An 18,106-nucleotide genomic window follows, 5' to 3' on the forward strand; every position below is an offset into this window, starting at 1 on the left:
TCATACCAAGATATAAGTTATTTTCTCTAACTATATGTCTTTTTTATAAATGTTCTTATTAAAAAAGCTTAAATATGATATATGTTATGATTTTAGTGGATCAATAAGATAATTTATATCCTGATATGAGTAAATATTTTATTCTCATATATTTATGGATGAAATATGATAGAAGTAAAACAATTTAATTCAATAAAATGGTAGAATCAACTTGAACATAATTGTCAAGATATTATCAAACTTTGCCAAAATTTATACAATAATAGAAAGAAAAAACTATTTGAAATTAAAGAATGTGAAAAGGACGAATATGTTGCTGTTTGATAGCAACAGAGAATCTCCTCGGTAGCAAAACTCTTTGAAGCTTTCACTTGCTAGTGACTTTTTCCAAATACGGAAAGTGGCTTGAGTTTTGAAATAATATATTTATTAAATTTATACTAATAAATATTCTAATCTATGACTAGGTGAGAAAAAAGAATACTTAGTTTATACAGTTGATATATCTGAAGTTAATGAAGTAAAGTATTCAACATACTAATTTCTGAATTTTTAAACTTACTTATAACATTCAATTTTCCAATCATAACATTAAGTTAAAAGTTGGAACTCTAATAATGTTATTGTCGAATTCAGGCCAGTATGAATGGTTATGTAATGGTACAAGATTGGTCGACACTAAAATGACAAATCATGTATTTGAATCAAAGTTCATGTTAAGAAAAATATTGGAAATATCATTCATATTAATTAGATGTCTATGTCTTCATCTTAATCTTTATGGTCTTTCAAACTTATTCGAATACATAGAAATCATCTTTTATGAGGTAACCCTCTATAGTATTTTTATTAACAAATTATAATATTATTTTTTAATTAAATTCATGCAAAATACATTATAATCCGTGTGAATGCATGAATATCCTACTAGTTGTCTTAAAAAATGTATAAGACAATATGTTTCTTTTTGTAAATAATTAAATTAAAATTTTAATTATTAAATATTTTTTGATCAATCATAATTAATGATACCATTTTGAAAAATCAGATGTCTTGTTTATGTTTTTGTAATGTTGGTAGAGTGCAGCATCAGCTTCTTCAAAACTTGGGAAATGTAATTATTATGAATAATAACTCTCATGGTCATATAATTAAGAAGTTACTAATGAAGAAAGAAAAATGATGAACGTCTCCTTCCTTTGGAAATATGACATTTATTGGGTGGCAAATTTGAAAATAATTTTGCTACTTAATTCAACATTATTACTATTATTGTGAGGGTTTTAATTGTTGGAAATTTTGGGATAAAAATATTGACATGTAACTATTGACCAACATTTTTGCAAAAAATAATCAACACCTGGATTTGTTTAGCAAAGAAATGGACTTAAGCAAGACTCAGTTCCAAAAAATTTCCTCATTAGTAATTAGACATTCACTACATGGAATTGTCTTCCTAGGAACTAGTCTCTAATTCTAAAAAACAAACAAACATTGGGTCACGATTTGTGGAGAGCGACACTCGTTATAAGGACAGTCATATACTATAAAATAAGTAGCTACTTAATACCTTCTTTATACAAAAAAATGAAAAACATATAGTCATTGTTCTTACTATTTGAATGGCATAATTATTTGGAAAATTATATTAAACAAAACAAAAAAGAACTTCCCATAATAACAAAAAATGTTGATGATGTATTTCCAAATTGCAAATGACATTGGGATTTAAGTTTTTCAATTTTATGATGAATTCTATTAAATAGTATCCTCTGGAGTTATTATTGGTTTTAAAATTAGGTGTTGAATTATGTGACATAGTTTAATTTGCTTCAAGTTCCAAGTAAGAAATCAACACTTAACCGACTTTATGGATTTTGCAATCACCCTATATCAAAATGATAAAGATGCCTTCTAGTGTTGAGAGTTCATAAATATATCTTATTTCCAAAAGTTTATATCACTTCATATATTTTTTTATTTTTATTGATTAGAAATATAATATTAATATATATTTGATTCATGTTTTACTTTTATGGCCATAAAAAATAGGATATAATATGTATACACTAATAATAGAATAGTTTTTATATTGTCAACAAATCATTTGTCATTGATTTCTTAACCACCATTGATTCTTAAACAAAAGTAATACAAATCAATGGTGGATGATATACTAACAATGTAAAAAACTTTACATTGTCACTGCGTAGATTTTAAACTCTAAAAAATTAAACATATATTGAGTAATACAAACTTTGTGACAAATTAGGATGTGGAGTAGTCGCTTCTTTTTACCTTTACCTTTAATACAAATCATTGGAAAGATAAGTGCTTATTTTTACCTTTATTTTTAATGGCAAAAGTGTAATTTTGTTATAATTGAAATGATAAATATGTCATTCAAAGTTCTATTTCCTTTTGATTTTTTATGCAATAGTTTCTCTATTAATGGAGAAAATTCTAACTCATGATAGAAGTGAGCATGAGCAGTTTGTCCCCTATTCGGTCATAAATATTGGTTGAGCCATTTTTTTGAACCCAGACCTGACCTTAGACTAGCAATTAAATCGACTCTAATTGTCGATTGAGAGTCATTGAACTCGAACTCGACCCGATTAAATATAATGCATATTCATTTTAGATAATGTATTCTTAATATTACTTATTATTATAAATATGTAAGTTGACATATAAAATGATATATGGATATATAAATATATTGTTAATCATGTATATATGATGAAAAAATAGAGAATTAATAATATTTTCAACCAAAGAGGTATTATTACTACGTACATAATTAAATAGAGATACATACAAACATGATGAGTGACCATACAATGGGTTGAGTCATGCTTGTCCTATACCTAACCCTAAATATTGATAATGTCTAATTTTTGAACATGAACTCAACCCTAGACTCGATGAGAACTGACCATATTCGAGTTCGGTCACAATCTGACCATACTGGGTGAGAAGGTATGGTCGGATCCTGCTTACACCTAATATATGGTTTGTAAGTTATATAAATTTTTGTATACTCTTAAGTTATCTTCCAAGCAATGATATGTAATTTTAACAGTTTATTCTTCACATATATTTTAAACTTAACGAAACGCACAAGTGTGTTTATTATAAATTCGAAGAATAATATTTTCAATATCATATGTTTATATGTGGATGACTTGTTTTTTGATCTTACATTCAAGTTGTATAAAATTATTGTTATGTGTCAACTTTGATAAAAAGACCATAGAGAAATGAGTGTATTCCTTAGTATTAAGATTACTAAGTCATATAAGGGAATTTATATGCATCAATCATATTACATTGAGAAGATCTTTACAAAAATTTAACTACGATTATAAATATATTTGCATATTATATGATATCGGTGTAAAACTCTCTAATAACACTAGTGACATTGTAAGCAGTGTTGTTGAAACCGGACCGGACCGGACGGTCCGACCGGTCTGAAAAAAAATGGGACAATGTTCTAATATTTTGTTTTACTACGGTCCAAAAAAAGATAAAGAGGTATTATTTCATATAATTATACATAATTATTAATTATATAAAGTTTTACATTTATATATAACTATATATTTATAAATAAAAATTATTAATTATGTACGAAATCACCCGGTCAGACCGAACGGTTTAACCGTTTAAACCGGTTAAACCTAATACGGGACCTCTGCCGGTTTGACGTCCGGCTCGGGTTTCACAACACTGATTGTAAGACAATCTAAATACGTGGATGTCGTTTGTAACCTTTGGTATGCTAGTAATTGTACTTGACCAACATTGCACACGTTATGGATTATTGTGCAACATTACTAGTAGACCTAATATAGAGTATTGTCATGTCATTGAAAGGGTCATGACATACCTTAAAAGAACTATAAACCGTGGATTACATTATTAGAAATTTTGTATCGTCCTTGTAGGATATAGCAATGGAGATTGAAACACTCTTTTAGATGATTCCAAAGCAACTAGTGAGTATATATTAAACATATTTGGTGGAGCTATTTCTTGGAAGTCAAAGATATACATTATCTTGCCTCAATCCACTATGAAATCTAAGATAATAACACTAGATGTTACTAGTGAAGAACCAAGTTGGTTAAGAAGCATCCTAGCAAAGATTCTATTATATGAGAGATCGACAATAAATATGTTGATCAACTATAATAGTACCATGATTGTTGCAAAAGTTGAGAACCACTATAACAACGATAAGAGATGACTAATACATGTAAGCACGATACTATTAGAGAAATGCTCTCAATGGGAGATATAAGAGTAGATTATGTATATAATGAAGAAAACTTAATAGAATCTTTGATGAAAGGATTAGCTTGAAAAAAGTCCTAAAAACTTCTAAAAGAATGAGACTATTATCCTTAAAACGATGAGTCACTCGTCATGATAACTTAACTTAAAAGACTAGATATCCCAAGAATTAGATTCAATGGTTAATAATAAATCATTAAATAATATGAGTTTGAGTTTGATATTATAATAAATTAAATAGAAGCATGACTCTAGAATGTAGAGTGAAGTACTTGGCTGCTAAGTACTCATGATAATATTCACTTATGTGAGCGTAGAAGTATGATCTACTTCACATGAAATTTTGTTCAGCTTTCCAGAGTGTTTATTATACTATGATAGATATGTAGTACATTTAACACATAAGCTTTAATGACAACACCTAATGAAAATGTTGTCTGCGATTTTATTTCATAAATAGAGTTCAAGATTATGAGGAATTTTAGTAAAATATTAATTTTAATGATTATGCAAATGTTTAAGAGAGTCATAAGGTGACGTGATGGTTATGTCGAAGAGTTTAGTGAATAAAGTAATAAGGAAATTGAGAGTTCGAGTCTCATTCACTACAAATGCTAACACATTAACATTTGCATATGTAAAAATGCAACCCTTCAACTCAGCAAATACAATTGTTTATGCTTTAGTTATGGAAAATGTTATTGCAAACATGTTTTAAAAATCCAAAGTGAGACTTTTTTGTATCGATCTGATCATCGATAAATCATTGCTTATTCAGTTCTTTCAATTCTTGTGAGTCACACCTGTGGGAGAGACATATATGTACCCCGAATAAATTAGTTCATTACTCAAAAAAGTAATAAAATACTTTTGGTAATACCAAAAAATATCTCTATGTCCAATAGGGAAAATTAAAACTAAGTAATTCTATATTGATAATTGATTAACATATTTGTTTGACTTTTATTAAAGAATTATTTAAGTAATCAAAATAGAATAAATAGCAGAAGATACTTTATTGATCATGAACTGATTTTCCTATTTAAGAGACAACATTTGTCATAAACTGATTGAATATTGTTACTATTTCTTAATTTATGACATATTGCTTAATTTATTTGTATTATTTTTTGAAAAGTAAATAATGATTAAATATAAATAGTGAATGATGAAATAACAATATATAAATTATAAAACTCCTTATACGGTTAAGGTATACATTTTTTTTCATATTTTATATTATCTATCTAAAGCACTTGCTAATTATAATTGCCCTACTATAAACAAAAAGAGAATCAGCGCCTTCATTCACGGCCTCGACGTCAACGTCTGTGTTTCAACGTCAATGGTGCTGTCTGCTCAGTGGCGTTGTATATATATATATATATATGAACAATGATAAATATTACTACAAAATTAATCTATAATCATCACTTGTAAATTAGAGTCTCAAATAAAATGAGAAAAAGATAATTCGTTGATTGAAATGAAGATATTTGGACGTGTCCTTAGATAGCTGATCAAAGCTAACATGCTTTTAGCTCACCACAAGAATGAAAGGCATATCGACCGAAGAAAATTTATCCAAATCATGCAAAAGCAAAGCATTTTTGAGTAAATATTGAAGTTAGCTAAACTTAAACGGCACATTAGAATTATACGGGTGATAGTGATAGAGTAGGACAGTGAGTGTTTCAGAGATGCACAGAGTAGGGGTGAGTATGACTCGATCCTACCTGCTCACCTAGCTTGACCCAAACATAGTCCAAATAGAGTTGAATCTTATCGAGTCTAGGGTCGGATTCGTGTTTAAAAATTAGATTCGGTCAATATTTAGGACCATATATGGAACAAGCATGACCTGGTCTAGACCCGACTAACTTACTCATCATGTTTATATGTGTATTTATTCAATTATGTATAAAGTAATGACAACTTTTTAGTTAAAAGTATAATCGATTCTCTAATTTTTCATCATACATATATGATTAACAATATATATACATATATAATTTCATATGTCAAATTACGTATGCATAATAATAAATAATATTGAGAATATTTCATCTAAAATGATTGTGCATTATATTTAACCAGGACTAGGTCGAGTTAGAGTTCAATGGCTGACCTGATGGACATTTAGGGCCGGGTTAGCTTCGGGTCTAGGGTTAAGTTTGAATTCAAAAAAATGACTTGATCAATATTTAAGGTCGAGTAAGGAATAAACCTTACTTGACTCATGCTCACCACTAGTAGAGGTTGAGGGCAACACCATGTCCTTATATAAAAATGTAACACCATGCCTTCCTAGATCCAAAAATATTAAAATGACAAAAGATCGATTCACGAGAGTGATATTTATGTGAGGAACATTCAAACAACTTGAAAAGATTAATTATTTACTCAAAAATATATTATTAGTAATGCAAAAAATAACCATCCAAAAATATATATATTATTTTATGAGATTATTAAGAGCATATTTAATAGTTATTACCATATAAATTACAATCTTTATTTATTTATTACTTTTTGTTAGAGATAAAACATGTATTTGACTAAAGTGGTGTCTAAAAGTCAATTTTTGAACAAATTGCAAGTCAAACAATAATAAGCGTATATCCTTACTCTAAATATTACAATATGAAATATCTGTACTCAAGAATTCCACCCAAATTAATAAATAAATAAAAAACAAAATTGCGGAATAATTTATTTACTCTACGGAAAAACGTTTTAGCAACCGTGAAAAGAGCATGACCGTAGTCAGAGTTTCCGATTTTTCCGTATGTTGAAGGGATGGGGCATTTGTAATTTTGAAATACCAATGAAGATTGGGACATGTGAAAAATACATATTTACTACCATGATTTAAAGTTATTTTTAACAACAAAAATATCTGTTTGTATATTTTAGTATTAAAGAATCTAATACTAAAAAAAGAATGTGAACCATCCCAAAAACTATTAGAGGGGGTCCCACGTACTATTGTATAAAACATTCTTAGTTGCTGTAAAATTGCTTTTATTGGTTCAAAAGTTAATAATTATTAATAGATGAAATATAAAATAACCTTGTACTATCTGTAGAGAGAAGTTTTATCACTGTAAAATAGATCCTTTTAGAACAATAATCATTTTCTTTATATGACATTCTAAATTAGGATAACCAGTAACCACACCCTAGCATCTTTAGGTAACATAATCAAATGATGGTTCAACATAGAACAGTAGTAGTCACTAGTCAAGGGTCTCAAACACCATTCCTTCCTATATGAGATAATAAGTGTAAGAGTAAATTACATTGACACCTAAGTTTTAGTGAAATTATATTGACACTTATTGAGATTTAGTGAAATTACATAAATCACCTCTCATTTCTTTACACCTACACAACCCCTAGTTTTTGTACTTTCGTTACACTGACCACTCATGCATGAGAAATAAGTGTAATCTTTTAAACAACAAAATATGATAAATGTAATTAAGTTAAACAAAATATGATATATTATCGAGACAAGTCCAAATAATATACAAATCAATGCATCTTCTTTATTTTTTGGTTACAAAATGCATCAACAGGTCTAAAGAGATATTGTTTAAATCGCTCTTATAGTTTATCGTAACGAACCAAAAATAATAAAGAGATACTGATTCATATATTATTTGGATTTGTCTCCACAATATACCATGTTAACATGACTTAATTTCATTTATCACATTTTTTGTTTAAAAGATTACACTTATTTCTCGTGCATGTGTGACTAATGTAATGAAAAGTATAAAAAATTAGGTGGTTTGTGTAGGTATAAAAAAAAAACTCAGGAGTACCAGTGTAATTATAAGTTAGATATTTTAAAATATTTTGGTCTAAATAAATGATCCAAACAACTTACCTCTTGCTTAAATTGTGATTAGGAGTTTGGTATTTTTTACCAAAATTTGGGGTTGTGTTAGAGGAAAAATTCTTAAGATATATCTCTCATGATTTAAAAATAAAAAAATATGTTGGGCTACTATTTGTTTTTAATTGGTTTGAGATAAAATTTTAAAAAAATTAAGAATGGGAGAACATTTCCCACTTATGAATCTTTCGATTTTATTCATTCATGTCCAATGTCACTTCTTAATATTCACAAATCGAGCTATCCGGATGAGTTTGAAATGTGCCAATTTGAGCTCAAACCCACTATAATTGGACCAAAAAACCTAGGAGTCATTGGCGAACAAAGAATTGTCTAAATATAGTAATATATCAATTTTGAACAAGTTTTAGTTTTTTCGCGCAGACATGCTGACCTAACCTAGTATAAGCTCAATATAATTTGAAAGTTCTTTTTTTGTGTATGTGTAATATCCTTTGTGTCATAATTGAACTTAGTCCCTTAAAATTTTCACATATAGCATTTTTGTCCCCGAAAATTAATAATATAAGTTGGAAAACTCAACATGTTTTTTTTCTCATAGGATCAATTTGTCATATATTAATTAATTTCTAAGGAATAAAGTCATATAGGTGAAATTTTGAGTGTAGAATTTGTAGCTTCACCCTCTTCATAGTGACAACCCATTATACCAGCTGCAAGATGGAACAAGATTTAAAAGGCAAACAATAATAAAGATTCAAAGTGTTTCAAATTGTAGACCACATTATGTGATGCAGCCGCAATATTGTAGTTGCGGTGACCGTCGTAGTTGCGGTATGACACCGAATCACAATGATGCAACTGCAATGGGCTGCATCGGACCGCCCACATTTGTGATGCAGCAGGCGATATCAAAAATATTTTTTACTTGTAAAATAATTTACATTGCAACTGCTGCAATAACCATAATCATGACAAACGCAACTGCGACCACAATTTAAAACATTAGGCTTAATTCACTTTGAATTTTGTTAAACTGTATTTTATTATGGTGGGGTCCTTTTTTCCCAGCCTGGAAAAGGGTGTGTTGCAGGAACACTAAAAAAAAACTAGACTTGATTATGAATTGTACTTTGAGTAGTGGAATGCACGTAATCTAAACTTAACTGTCTCTTATTCTGTTTGTTTCATATTTTCAGCCCATTCCTCTGTTGACTTTGCATTTGTTACCACATTATTCACATTTTAAGGTAAGCACACCAACACAATACTAGATTTACTTGTTTTTTGTTGCTAGAATCATAGTATTTTGTCTTTTGTTTGTAACATAAATGTCTTGTTATATGCATTGACTTTGATAGATCCAATGTTGATGCAGGTTTTGTAATTGTGTATTGAAATTTGAAGTTATGGGTATTATTGCATACAAGGTGTTCATGGATTTGTGAAGTCCCAAAGTAGGAAACTACAATCAATGGTATTATTGGTGATGATGATGACGACGAAACTTGTGAAGTTGGTTTTTTCGGTTTTTGTTGTTTTTCTGTTTTCGGTTAATGCATCATTTGCTTTGTACATTCCCCTTGATAATTATTTGATTGCTTGTGGTTTCTCACAAAACATCACTTTTCAAGGCCATACTTATATTCCTGATTCACAATATTCTTCACTTGTGTCCAAAACTGGGGATTCTATAGTTGCTATTTCCAATTCTAGTGTTGTTCCATTACCAATTTATCAATCAGCTAGGATTTTCACCCAGAAAGCTTCATATACATTTGTAATTGAGCAAGAAGGGAGGCACTGGGTTAGGCTATATTTTTATCCGGTTCCGAACTCTGACCATGATTTGAATTCTGCTGTTATAACTGTTGTTGCTGATGAATTTGTTCTCTTGAGCAACTTCACTTTCAGGAACTATAATGGTTTATATATGTTTAAGGAATATGCTATCAATATTACCTCTGTCACCTTGACTGTGACCTTTATTCCTTCGAACGGTTCGGTAACATTTGTCAATGCAATTGAAGTTGTGTCAATGCCAGATGAGTTGTTTATTGATCAGGCATTGGCCATTAACCCACCAGCTCCATTTAGTGGTCTTTCTGAACTGGCTTTCGAAACCGTTTACCGGTTAAACGTTGGTGGTCCCTTGCTTAATGCGCAAAATGACACCCTAGGAAGAACTTGGGAGAGTGATATGAAATACCTTTATATGAACAGCTCAGTCACTATTGTGTCAGTCAGTCCTTCCACCATTAAATATCCTGCAGGAGTTACACCCAAGACGGCGCCGAATTGGGTCTATGCCACTGCTGATGCAATGGGGGATGCAAATGTAGCTGATTCTAATTTCAACATTACTTGGGTTTTTCCGGTGGATCCGAACTTCTCATATTTTATTCGGGTGCACTTTTGTGATATTATAAGCAAGTCACTCAATTCTTTGTTGTTCAATTTATTCATAAATACTGACATAGCTCTTGGAAACCTCGATCTCTCGTCGCTAACTAATGACTTGGCTGTGCCTTACTATAAGGACTTTGTTTCCAATGTCTCAGCAGGCTCCGAGACTTTGACAGTAAGTGTTGGTCCTGATACAATGGCAGACATCACAAATGCTACTTTGAATGGATTAGAGATAATGAAGATCAGCAATGCATTGAAGAGCTTTGACGGATTTTCTTCAGTTGGAATTCTCCTTCCTAATTCACCATCAAAAAAGAAAAAGATGGGAATAGTAGCTGGTTTTGTTGTGGCTGTAGCTGCCATAGCATTGGTTGGTTTGTGTTATTGCTGTTTCGTGGGACGCAATTCGAAGTCTACTCAACAAGGTCGTCCGTTATTGTCTTTACCCTCCTTATATGGAAACTTTCAGACCATGTCAATGATGTCTACAACTTCACATAAGAGTGCAACTGCAAGCTGCATTTCTTTATCTTCAATAAATCTCGGAAGGATCTTCACTTTCCAAGAAATCCAAGATGCATGCAACAAATTTGATGAGAAGTTGCTTCTTGGTGTGGGTGGTTTTGGCAGGGTTTATAAGGGAACACTTGATAATGGGACTAATGTAGCAGTTAAAAGGGGGAATGCAAGCTCTGAACAAGGTATTGCTGAATTTCGAACAGAAATTGAAATGTTATCCAAGCTTCGCCACCGTCATCTCGTGTCTCTAATTGGTTATTGCGACGAGAGGTCAGAAATGATTCTTGTCTATGAATGCATGTCTAATGGACCACTCAGAAGTCATTTGTATGGAACTGACTTGCCACCTCTATCATGGAAGCAACGGCTTGAAATTTGCATTGGATCAGCAAGAGGCCTTCATTATCTTCACACCGGTGCATCTCAAAGCATCATTCACCGTGATGTGAAGACAACAAACATCCTTTTAGACGATAACTTTGTTGCCAAAGTTGCTGATTTTGGCCTCTCCAAAACTGGTCCTTCTCTTGATCAGACTCATGTGAGCACCGCTGTTAAAGGTAGTTTCGGTTATCTTGATCCGGAATACTTTAGAAGACAACAACTTACAGAGAAGTCAGATGTGTATTCATTTGGAGTAGTTTTAATGGAAGTGTTATGCACAAGACCGGCCTTGAATCCAGTCCTTCCGAGGGATCAGGTTAACATAGCTGAGTGGGCAATGAGTTGGCAGAAAAAAGGGATGCTTGATCAAATCATTGATAAAAAGCTGATAGGGAATGTTAATTCTGCTTCTCTTAAGAAGTTTGGAGAGACAGCCGAAAAGTGCTTGGCCGAGTATGGCGTGGATAGGCCATCTATGGGAGACGTCTTGTGGAATCTTGAATATGCATTGCAGCTCCAAGAGACCGCCTCATCAGCACTCATGGAACCTGAAGATAGCAGCACAAATCACATCATTGGAATTCAGTTGTCTCCTCTTCAGAATTTTGACAACGGCGTTCGTATGACTGATGGCGGAACTTCTGCCACCAATGATGATGATGATGCAGGACATGCTACAACAAGTGTAGTTTTCTCAGAGTTGGTAAATCCTCGTGCAAGATGAGTTCTTCTTATGTATCCTTGATTGTGGCCATAGGCCATACAGTACAATGGCTGCTCCGGCCTTGGACTAATCGAAAAGTCCGGATTGATGAATGAATATTATTTCCCATTTTGTTGATGCTTTTGTAATCAATTTTTTCGCATTAAGCAAGTTACTAAGTGATATAGTTGAATGGAACTGATGGGTACCAAATAGATGATTAGAACTTGTATTTAAGGTAGGTACCTATAAGATTCTGTTGTACTTTATATAAGCCAATTAGGAGTTCAGCTCCAATAGTTGTTTGTTCAATTGATCTTACATGTAACAAAAATGAATAAAAATTATACTACTGGAAGTAAGGTACTGTTTCTGTTAAGTTGAGTTTAACTTGCTTTCATTTGTGTGTTTATAGTTTTTCATGAGAATTTGTGCTACTCTTAACTGATGTCCCTGAAGAGTTTAACTTGCACAAGTGTGTCCTTCAGCTTCTAACCGATTTTCCTTTTGAAACATAGAGATCACCGAAGTGAGTTTTTAATTCAAAGTTTTCCGATATTTTCAATCTCATGTCAGGACATGTTCACCCCCTAAACTTTTTTTGTACAAAAAGAAAATTAAAGAAACCAAAATAATAGAGGTGTGACATGAGAAACATTACTCTCAACTTATATTACAATTTCTATGTCACTCTCCCCAACATGCTCCTACATTCTCCAGTATGTGTTGCATTTTCTGATTCTCCAGTATAACAGAGAATGCATGCTGCTACATTAACCTATTTAGCTGAGTAAAAATTTGACTTCAGCATTGTCATCCTAAAAATGCAATACAAAAAAAGGATTTAGTGGTCCGAGATAAATAATCATTAACTAAAAAAATAGACTGAGACTAATATTTGAGAAAGAATGATTACAACACTTGTGGTAGACTAGCAGTGGTAAAGGTCCACATCGAGAATTGAGCAACATACTTACCTAGACAGGGTCAATCGGTGATCAAGAAGGCTCGTAGTCTACGATAGTAACCTATATTGCATTTGGGAGCAGTGTTGCTCTATGGCTGCCTAATTAGCAAAGCCTATGTCATAATTTGTGGACCAGTATTCATGCCCCTTCCAAACTGAATTTTAAAGTTTACTTTATATCTATATTGAAGGTCAACCTCATCGCAACGGTAAAGTTGTTTGTCTTGTAATGTGGAGGTCCTAGGTTCAAATCCTGAAAGCATGATTTGTTCAGCTTACTTCGGGGAATAATTAATCAAAATATCCTGAAATTTTAATTTAACTTACTAACTCCAAATACCAAGGCATTCCTTATCCTAAATCAGTTTTATGAAGGTGATATTGCACACAGGGAAACATCTAAGTATCATTGTTTTCTATCTTCAAGTGATTGCTAACATTACTTAACAAATTGCAATTCAACAAATGAGATAGTTAAACCATACACAAGCCAGAAAGTTGGAGGAATCACATGCAGATAATAATTGATATGCTAAATAACTATAGTCAACCCAACATTTATTGGTTACATCATACTTACAACATGCTATAGCTGTGAGGACTCAATCTACATCTTTTATTTCAGCTTCAACATCAATTGCTCTATCAGAATCTTTATCTGCCATAACATAAATAATGGCAAGCAGCACAGTTAAGAAATGTTAAGGATAATAATAGAAGGGGAATGAAGAAGAGTTACATTTAAAAAGAGTAAATACTTATTTTGGTCCTTCAAAATTTCCACGTACACCAGTTTGGTCCCTTAAAAATTAAAAAACCCTAAATGATTTCGTAAAAACATCAAATGTGGGCCAAATTAGTCATTTTAGGGTCAAATTAGTCCTATCAGGTGTTATTAAATAGGCTAAAAATGACTAATTTGACGCACTTTTAATATTTTTGGGACCCTTTTGGGTTTTTCAATTTTTGATGGACCAAACTGATATACGTGAAAATTTTGAGGGATCCAAAATAGGTATTTACTCTTAAAAAAAAAGTAATTGTACTTGAAAAAGGCAACAAGCCTTGTGAAGATTATTACCATTTCTTGAATGGGAGGAATTACTGAATGCTTGTCCAAAAGTTGTAGGCTGGTTTGAGAACTTCACAGAGTCCTTTACAAACTCATTGCCAATGACTGATAAGAAAAACTTTAACTGTGAGAAATATGCACATTGTGATAATGAAAATAATGCAGTGGTATTAAGCATTGTCATCTACTACTTTCAAAATCCAACATGGAAGTTACATTGATGTATCACAAAAATTGGTAGTGAACATCTTTCTGAATCGAAAGGGGTTGTCTAATGGTGAAAAAAAAAGGCTATCATTATCTACCAGACAATTGAAGCTATCAGAACATTAATAGACAGCGAGTACAATTACATAATATAAGAAATCAATCATCATATATTTCTCGGTTGCACGTCTTCGACTACCTGTAGATTTTCCTTTTCATTTGACAAAAATACCGGGCTAAATATAAAATTTACGCAAGACGAAAATTGCAACAAGGCTGACATTTTGACATGATTAAAGACTAAACGGAAATTAGATTGCACTGATGTGGGAAGATGACCATAGTTGTCGGCTTTTTTTTGGGTACATCGGAAATTATAGAAACAAATAGTTGTTCGCTTTAAGCAGCTAAGTTGTACACCAGATAAGGCAATGATATCAATCATACTCATTTTCTGTGTGTCATGCATGGCATCATTTCAAGTTTCTACCTAAGTTTAGACAGTAACACTAGGTCCTAGTGTTGCTAAGAAATTCCAAAATTATGTTTGAAGAAAATATACAACTTTTGTAGAATGCTCATTAATAGTATAGATTAATGCTCAACTTCATTTTCGAACTGCTACTAGAAAGAGTTCAGTGCAGTACTGAGTTATCGACACTATGTGAGATGAAGAATTTAAGAACAGACAAGGAAACAAATCCAAGATTGGGCTCTTACCAGAAAAAGGTTGACCACAAAAAGGACATAGCTGCAAATCATCATTTAAAGAGGATCTGAAATAGAAAATCATGCATTATAAACTAAAGGTAGCAAGTGCAGATTAACTCAAAATAAATCCTCTATATTTCTTTGGTACTACCACGGGTATCCCCTCACTCTAAAGGTAAGGAACTAATCCCTTTCGGGATGTATGGCTGCCTCTTCCAATAAGTGTCGCTCTCAGGAATCGAACCATTGATCTTTTGATCTTTCTAGGAATCTAGCGGTGCCTTACACTACTAGACCAACACATTGTTGGTAAAATAAATCATCTATATGTAGCTTAATAAGATGTGTCAAATGACTCTTACTTGAAAACCTGAAAATCATTTCCACAATTTGGACACTGCACATACAAGAACAATAAAAACCAATCAATAAAGGTACTTATCACCTTAAAGTATCTGGATAGCAAAAAAATCAAGAAACTGATATTCAAATGATGAAAAAAGCTGATTTTATATAAAATAACTACACTTTTTTCCTTAAATTTTCTTCAAAATAAATTTCCAGACAAATTGTACAGTTGGGAAAAAAATGATTTCATGTTCAAACTTTGAAGCATGTAAAAACCAATAACATAAAGTAATTGTAAGCAATGTATCCTATAGTTTATAAAATGTGAAATAAAGGAATGAAGAAGTTTCAATGAAGAAGTCTCACAGTGCCTTGCATTATATCTCGTCCGGCCCACCAGAGGAAAGCGCCAATTCCTACTATCGGTATTAACACCGCGATGACCTGAATATGCAAGAAGAAGAAAGACATTCAGATGAACCAATTACATACAATAATTTTGGAGGAAAATGTTTATTAGAAGACAATAAGGACCATAATGAGACAGAAAGACATTTCTTGGTTTTCAAGTAAACATAATCTACATTGAAAAGGAAGAACATATATAACAATTTTTTTAGTAAATATTAGAATAAACAATTATGGTGTTTACAGCAGGGAATTTTAATCTAGTGTGATTGTGGTGATTGTTTGAAATGGTATGGAACATTATCTTTCACCAATGTCAAGTTCTTTATTCAATGATGCTTTTCCTATTTCTTGCCTTTTTGGACATATTAGACACTTAATTAGATGAGATCAATACGGAGGAATTTGATGTATAGAAAAGTTCAATTAGAATATGGGGAGAATGCTGTAATCAGGAATCCTGCATCATGAAAGTGGAAAAATTCTGCAAAGTTCTGTCTTCAAGTTGGTTTTCGGAGGATAATGGAGAGAATGGAAAGACTTGAAAGTCATGAAATACACTTATGAGATACCTTTGAAGTCTTCCCTTTCCCTTCATTCCTTTCCAAAACTCACTTCGTAAGCAGATCCTAAAGAGTCCAAAAATGTTACATAATTGATAAATTAAGTACTCCTTTACTCGGTTATTCTGTTAATCTATTATTAATTTACCTTGTTGCTTTCTTCTTCTAAGGTGGTGCACTATGTGAATTTGAAGTATAGTCAAATTCTTCTATGTTGTGCAGTGATAGCAAGAGGATGAGCCTTGACACAACTGCTAGGATTCTACTAAGTGAACACGGTCAATGGTTCTAGTTGCAAAAACAGCCTCTCCATTCACTGAGGAAAAGGCAGTACAAACCTCACAAATGTCGGTTGTCTTATGCAGTGCCTTTATTCTATGATTGAATGATCAACAACAACAAAGTTTTTATCATACTAGGTGAGGTTAGCTATATGGATTGAACGACGTCATAATGCTCTATCATAAATCATTTACATCTAATCCTAACTTCTAATTAACACAGGGAAATTGGGAAAAATTCTTGATTAATTATTGAACTAAGACATAAAAACATTTACCTAATCATCATATAACATACACAGAAACATTAATACACACTTCCAAATTCCAATATTTCAAGACAATTATAAGATGATTAAGCTAAATATGAACCAATTAAAGAAAACCATGAGGGAAAATTGTACCCAAATGGACACAATAGCATCCAAAATCCAACCAAGTTGTCCAGTCATTGAAAGATAAGTCAATCCTATAGCTAAAGCAAGATTCCCTAAAACCCTAGCAGTGCCACCATTATCTTTTCCACCACCACCAAAGTTGAAGCCAAACCCTTGATTATTCTTCACCAAAATCACTCTTTTTCCCCTCTTGCATCCCTTTTCTTCAAACAAAACCCCATTTTTAAACACTGCACCTCTCAAAAAGGACCATCTCTCCCTACATGATCTAAGCTTGAAGCTAGTATGATGAAAAGATTCAAACTTTGGTCTTAACTGATTGGAAGAGAAAGTGGGTCTATGGTATATGCCATCATGGAATGAGTTAGGCTTCAAGTATGAAAATTTGGTGAAGTTCATAAGTGATGTCATGGTAAAATATGTGAACAGGGAAACCTAGTATGATGTACTTTGAATATTCAGTGGATTATTTGACATGGCAATCAGAACCTTGTAGAGGATGTTTTTTTTTCTGGTTTTCTTAACTGAAATTGAGTTTCTTAGTGTCTGTTTTTCCTTCACACACTTTCCAAATATAGCAACAAGGAAATGCCAAATTGGCTTCAAGTGTAGTCATCCATGCAATCCATGTTATCTTATCTATTAATCTATTGCACCAATTAATTTACATATTTTTTGGTGCATAACCAATCAATTCATATATTCTTTTCTAGAGGTTTAATAATCATGAATTCACTCTATCATTCATTTTGAATGTGTTTTTGAAAAATTTAAAGGTACAAAATAAAGTTTTTTACACTTTTACTACATTATTAATTAGTATGACTTTTACTTAACATAGAAATGATAGATGAACACTATAGAGTATAACTCCTTTTATCATTTTAGTTTTTTTTGTATAATTAAGATTATCCCTTAGGGTAAGGGATTATTCCCTTTTGGGGTATAGTTTTTTCTTTCAATAAATGT

At 31.8% G+C, this 18,106-nt stretch overlaps 2 protein-coding genes across 6 annotated transcripts; one reads left to right on the forward strand and one right to left on the reverse strand.

The window, feature by feature from the left end:
• Positions 9,225 to 12,395, forward strand: LOC109357111 (receptor-like protein kinase THESEUS 1). Of its 2 annotated transcripts, XM_019600842.1 has the most exons (3): positions 9,225 to 9,417; positions 9,546 to 12,232; positions 12,265 to 12,395. In XM_019600842.1, exon 2 carries the CDS (start codon positions 9,642 to 9,644, stop codon positions 12,201 to 12,203), a length of 2,562 nt encoding a protein of 853 aa, XP_019456387.1. In that variant the 5' UTR covers positions 9,225 to 9,417; positions 9,546 to 9,641; the 3' UTR covers positions 12,204 to 12,232; positions 12,265 to 12,395. The 2 variants fall into 2 exon arrangements, with proteins under 2 accessions (XP_019456387.1, XP_019456386.1); XM_019600841.1 differs by lacking the exon at positions 9,225 to 9,417 and having other exon boundaries at positions 9,446 to 12,225; positions 12,258 to 12,395.
• Positions 12,704 to 17,722, reverse strand: LOC109357112. Of its 4 annotated transcripts, none has more exons than XM_019600847.1 (7): positions 17,144 to 17,722; positions 15,854 to 15,931; positions 15,502 to 15,536; positions 15,149 to 15,204; positions 14,231 to 14,326; positions 13,744 to 13,807; positions 12,704 to 13,002 (listed from the first exon to the last, which is right to left on the reverse strand). In XM_019600847.1, the coding sequence occupies exons 1-6, from the start codon at positions 17,546 to 17,548 to the stop codon at positions 13,752 to 13,754; spliced, it is 726 nt and encodes a 241-aa protein (XP_019456392.1). In that variant the 5' UTR covers positions 17,549 to 17,722; the 3' UTR covers positions 12,704 to 13,002; positions 13,744 to 13,751. The 4 variants fall into 4 exon arrangements, with proteins under 4 accessions (XP_019456392.1, XP_019456389.1, XP_019456391.1 ...); XM_019600844.1 differs by having other exon boundaries at positions 12,704 to 13,000; positions 13,730 to 13,807; XM_019600846.1 differs by having other exon boundaries at positions 12,704 to 13,000; positions 13,726 to 13,807.

This window comes from Lupinus angustifolius, chromosome LG09 (genome assembly GCF_001865875.1).
Source record: "Lupinus angustifolius cultivar Tanjil chromosome LG09, LupAngTanjil_v1.0, whole genome shotgun sequence".
Lineage (NCBI taxonomy): Eukaryota > Viridiplantae > Streptophyta > Magnoliopsida > Fabales > Fabaceae > Lupinus > Lupinus angustifolius.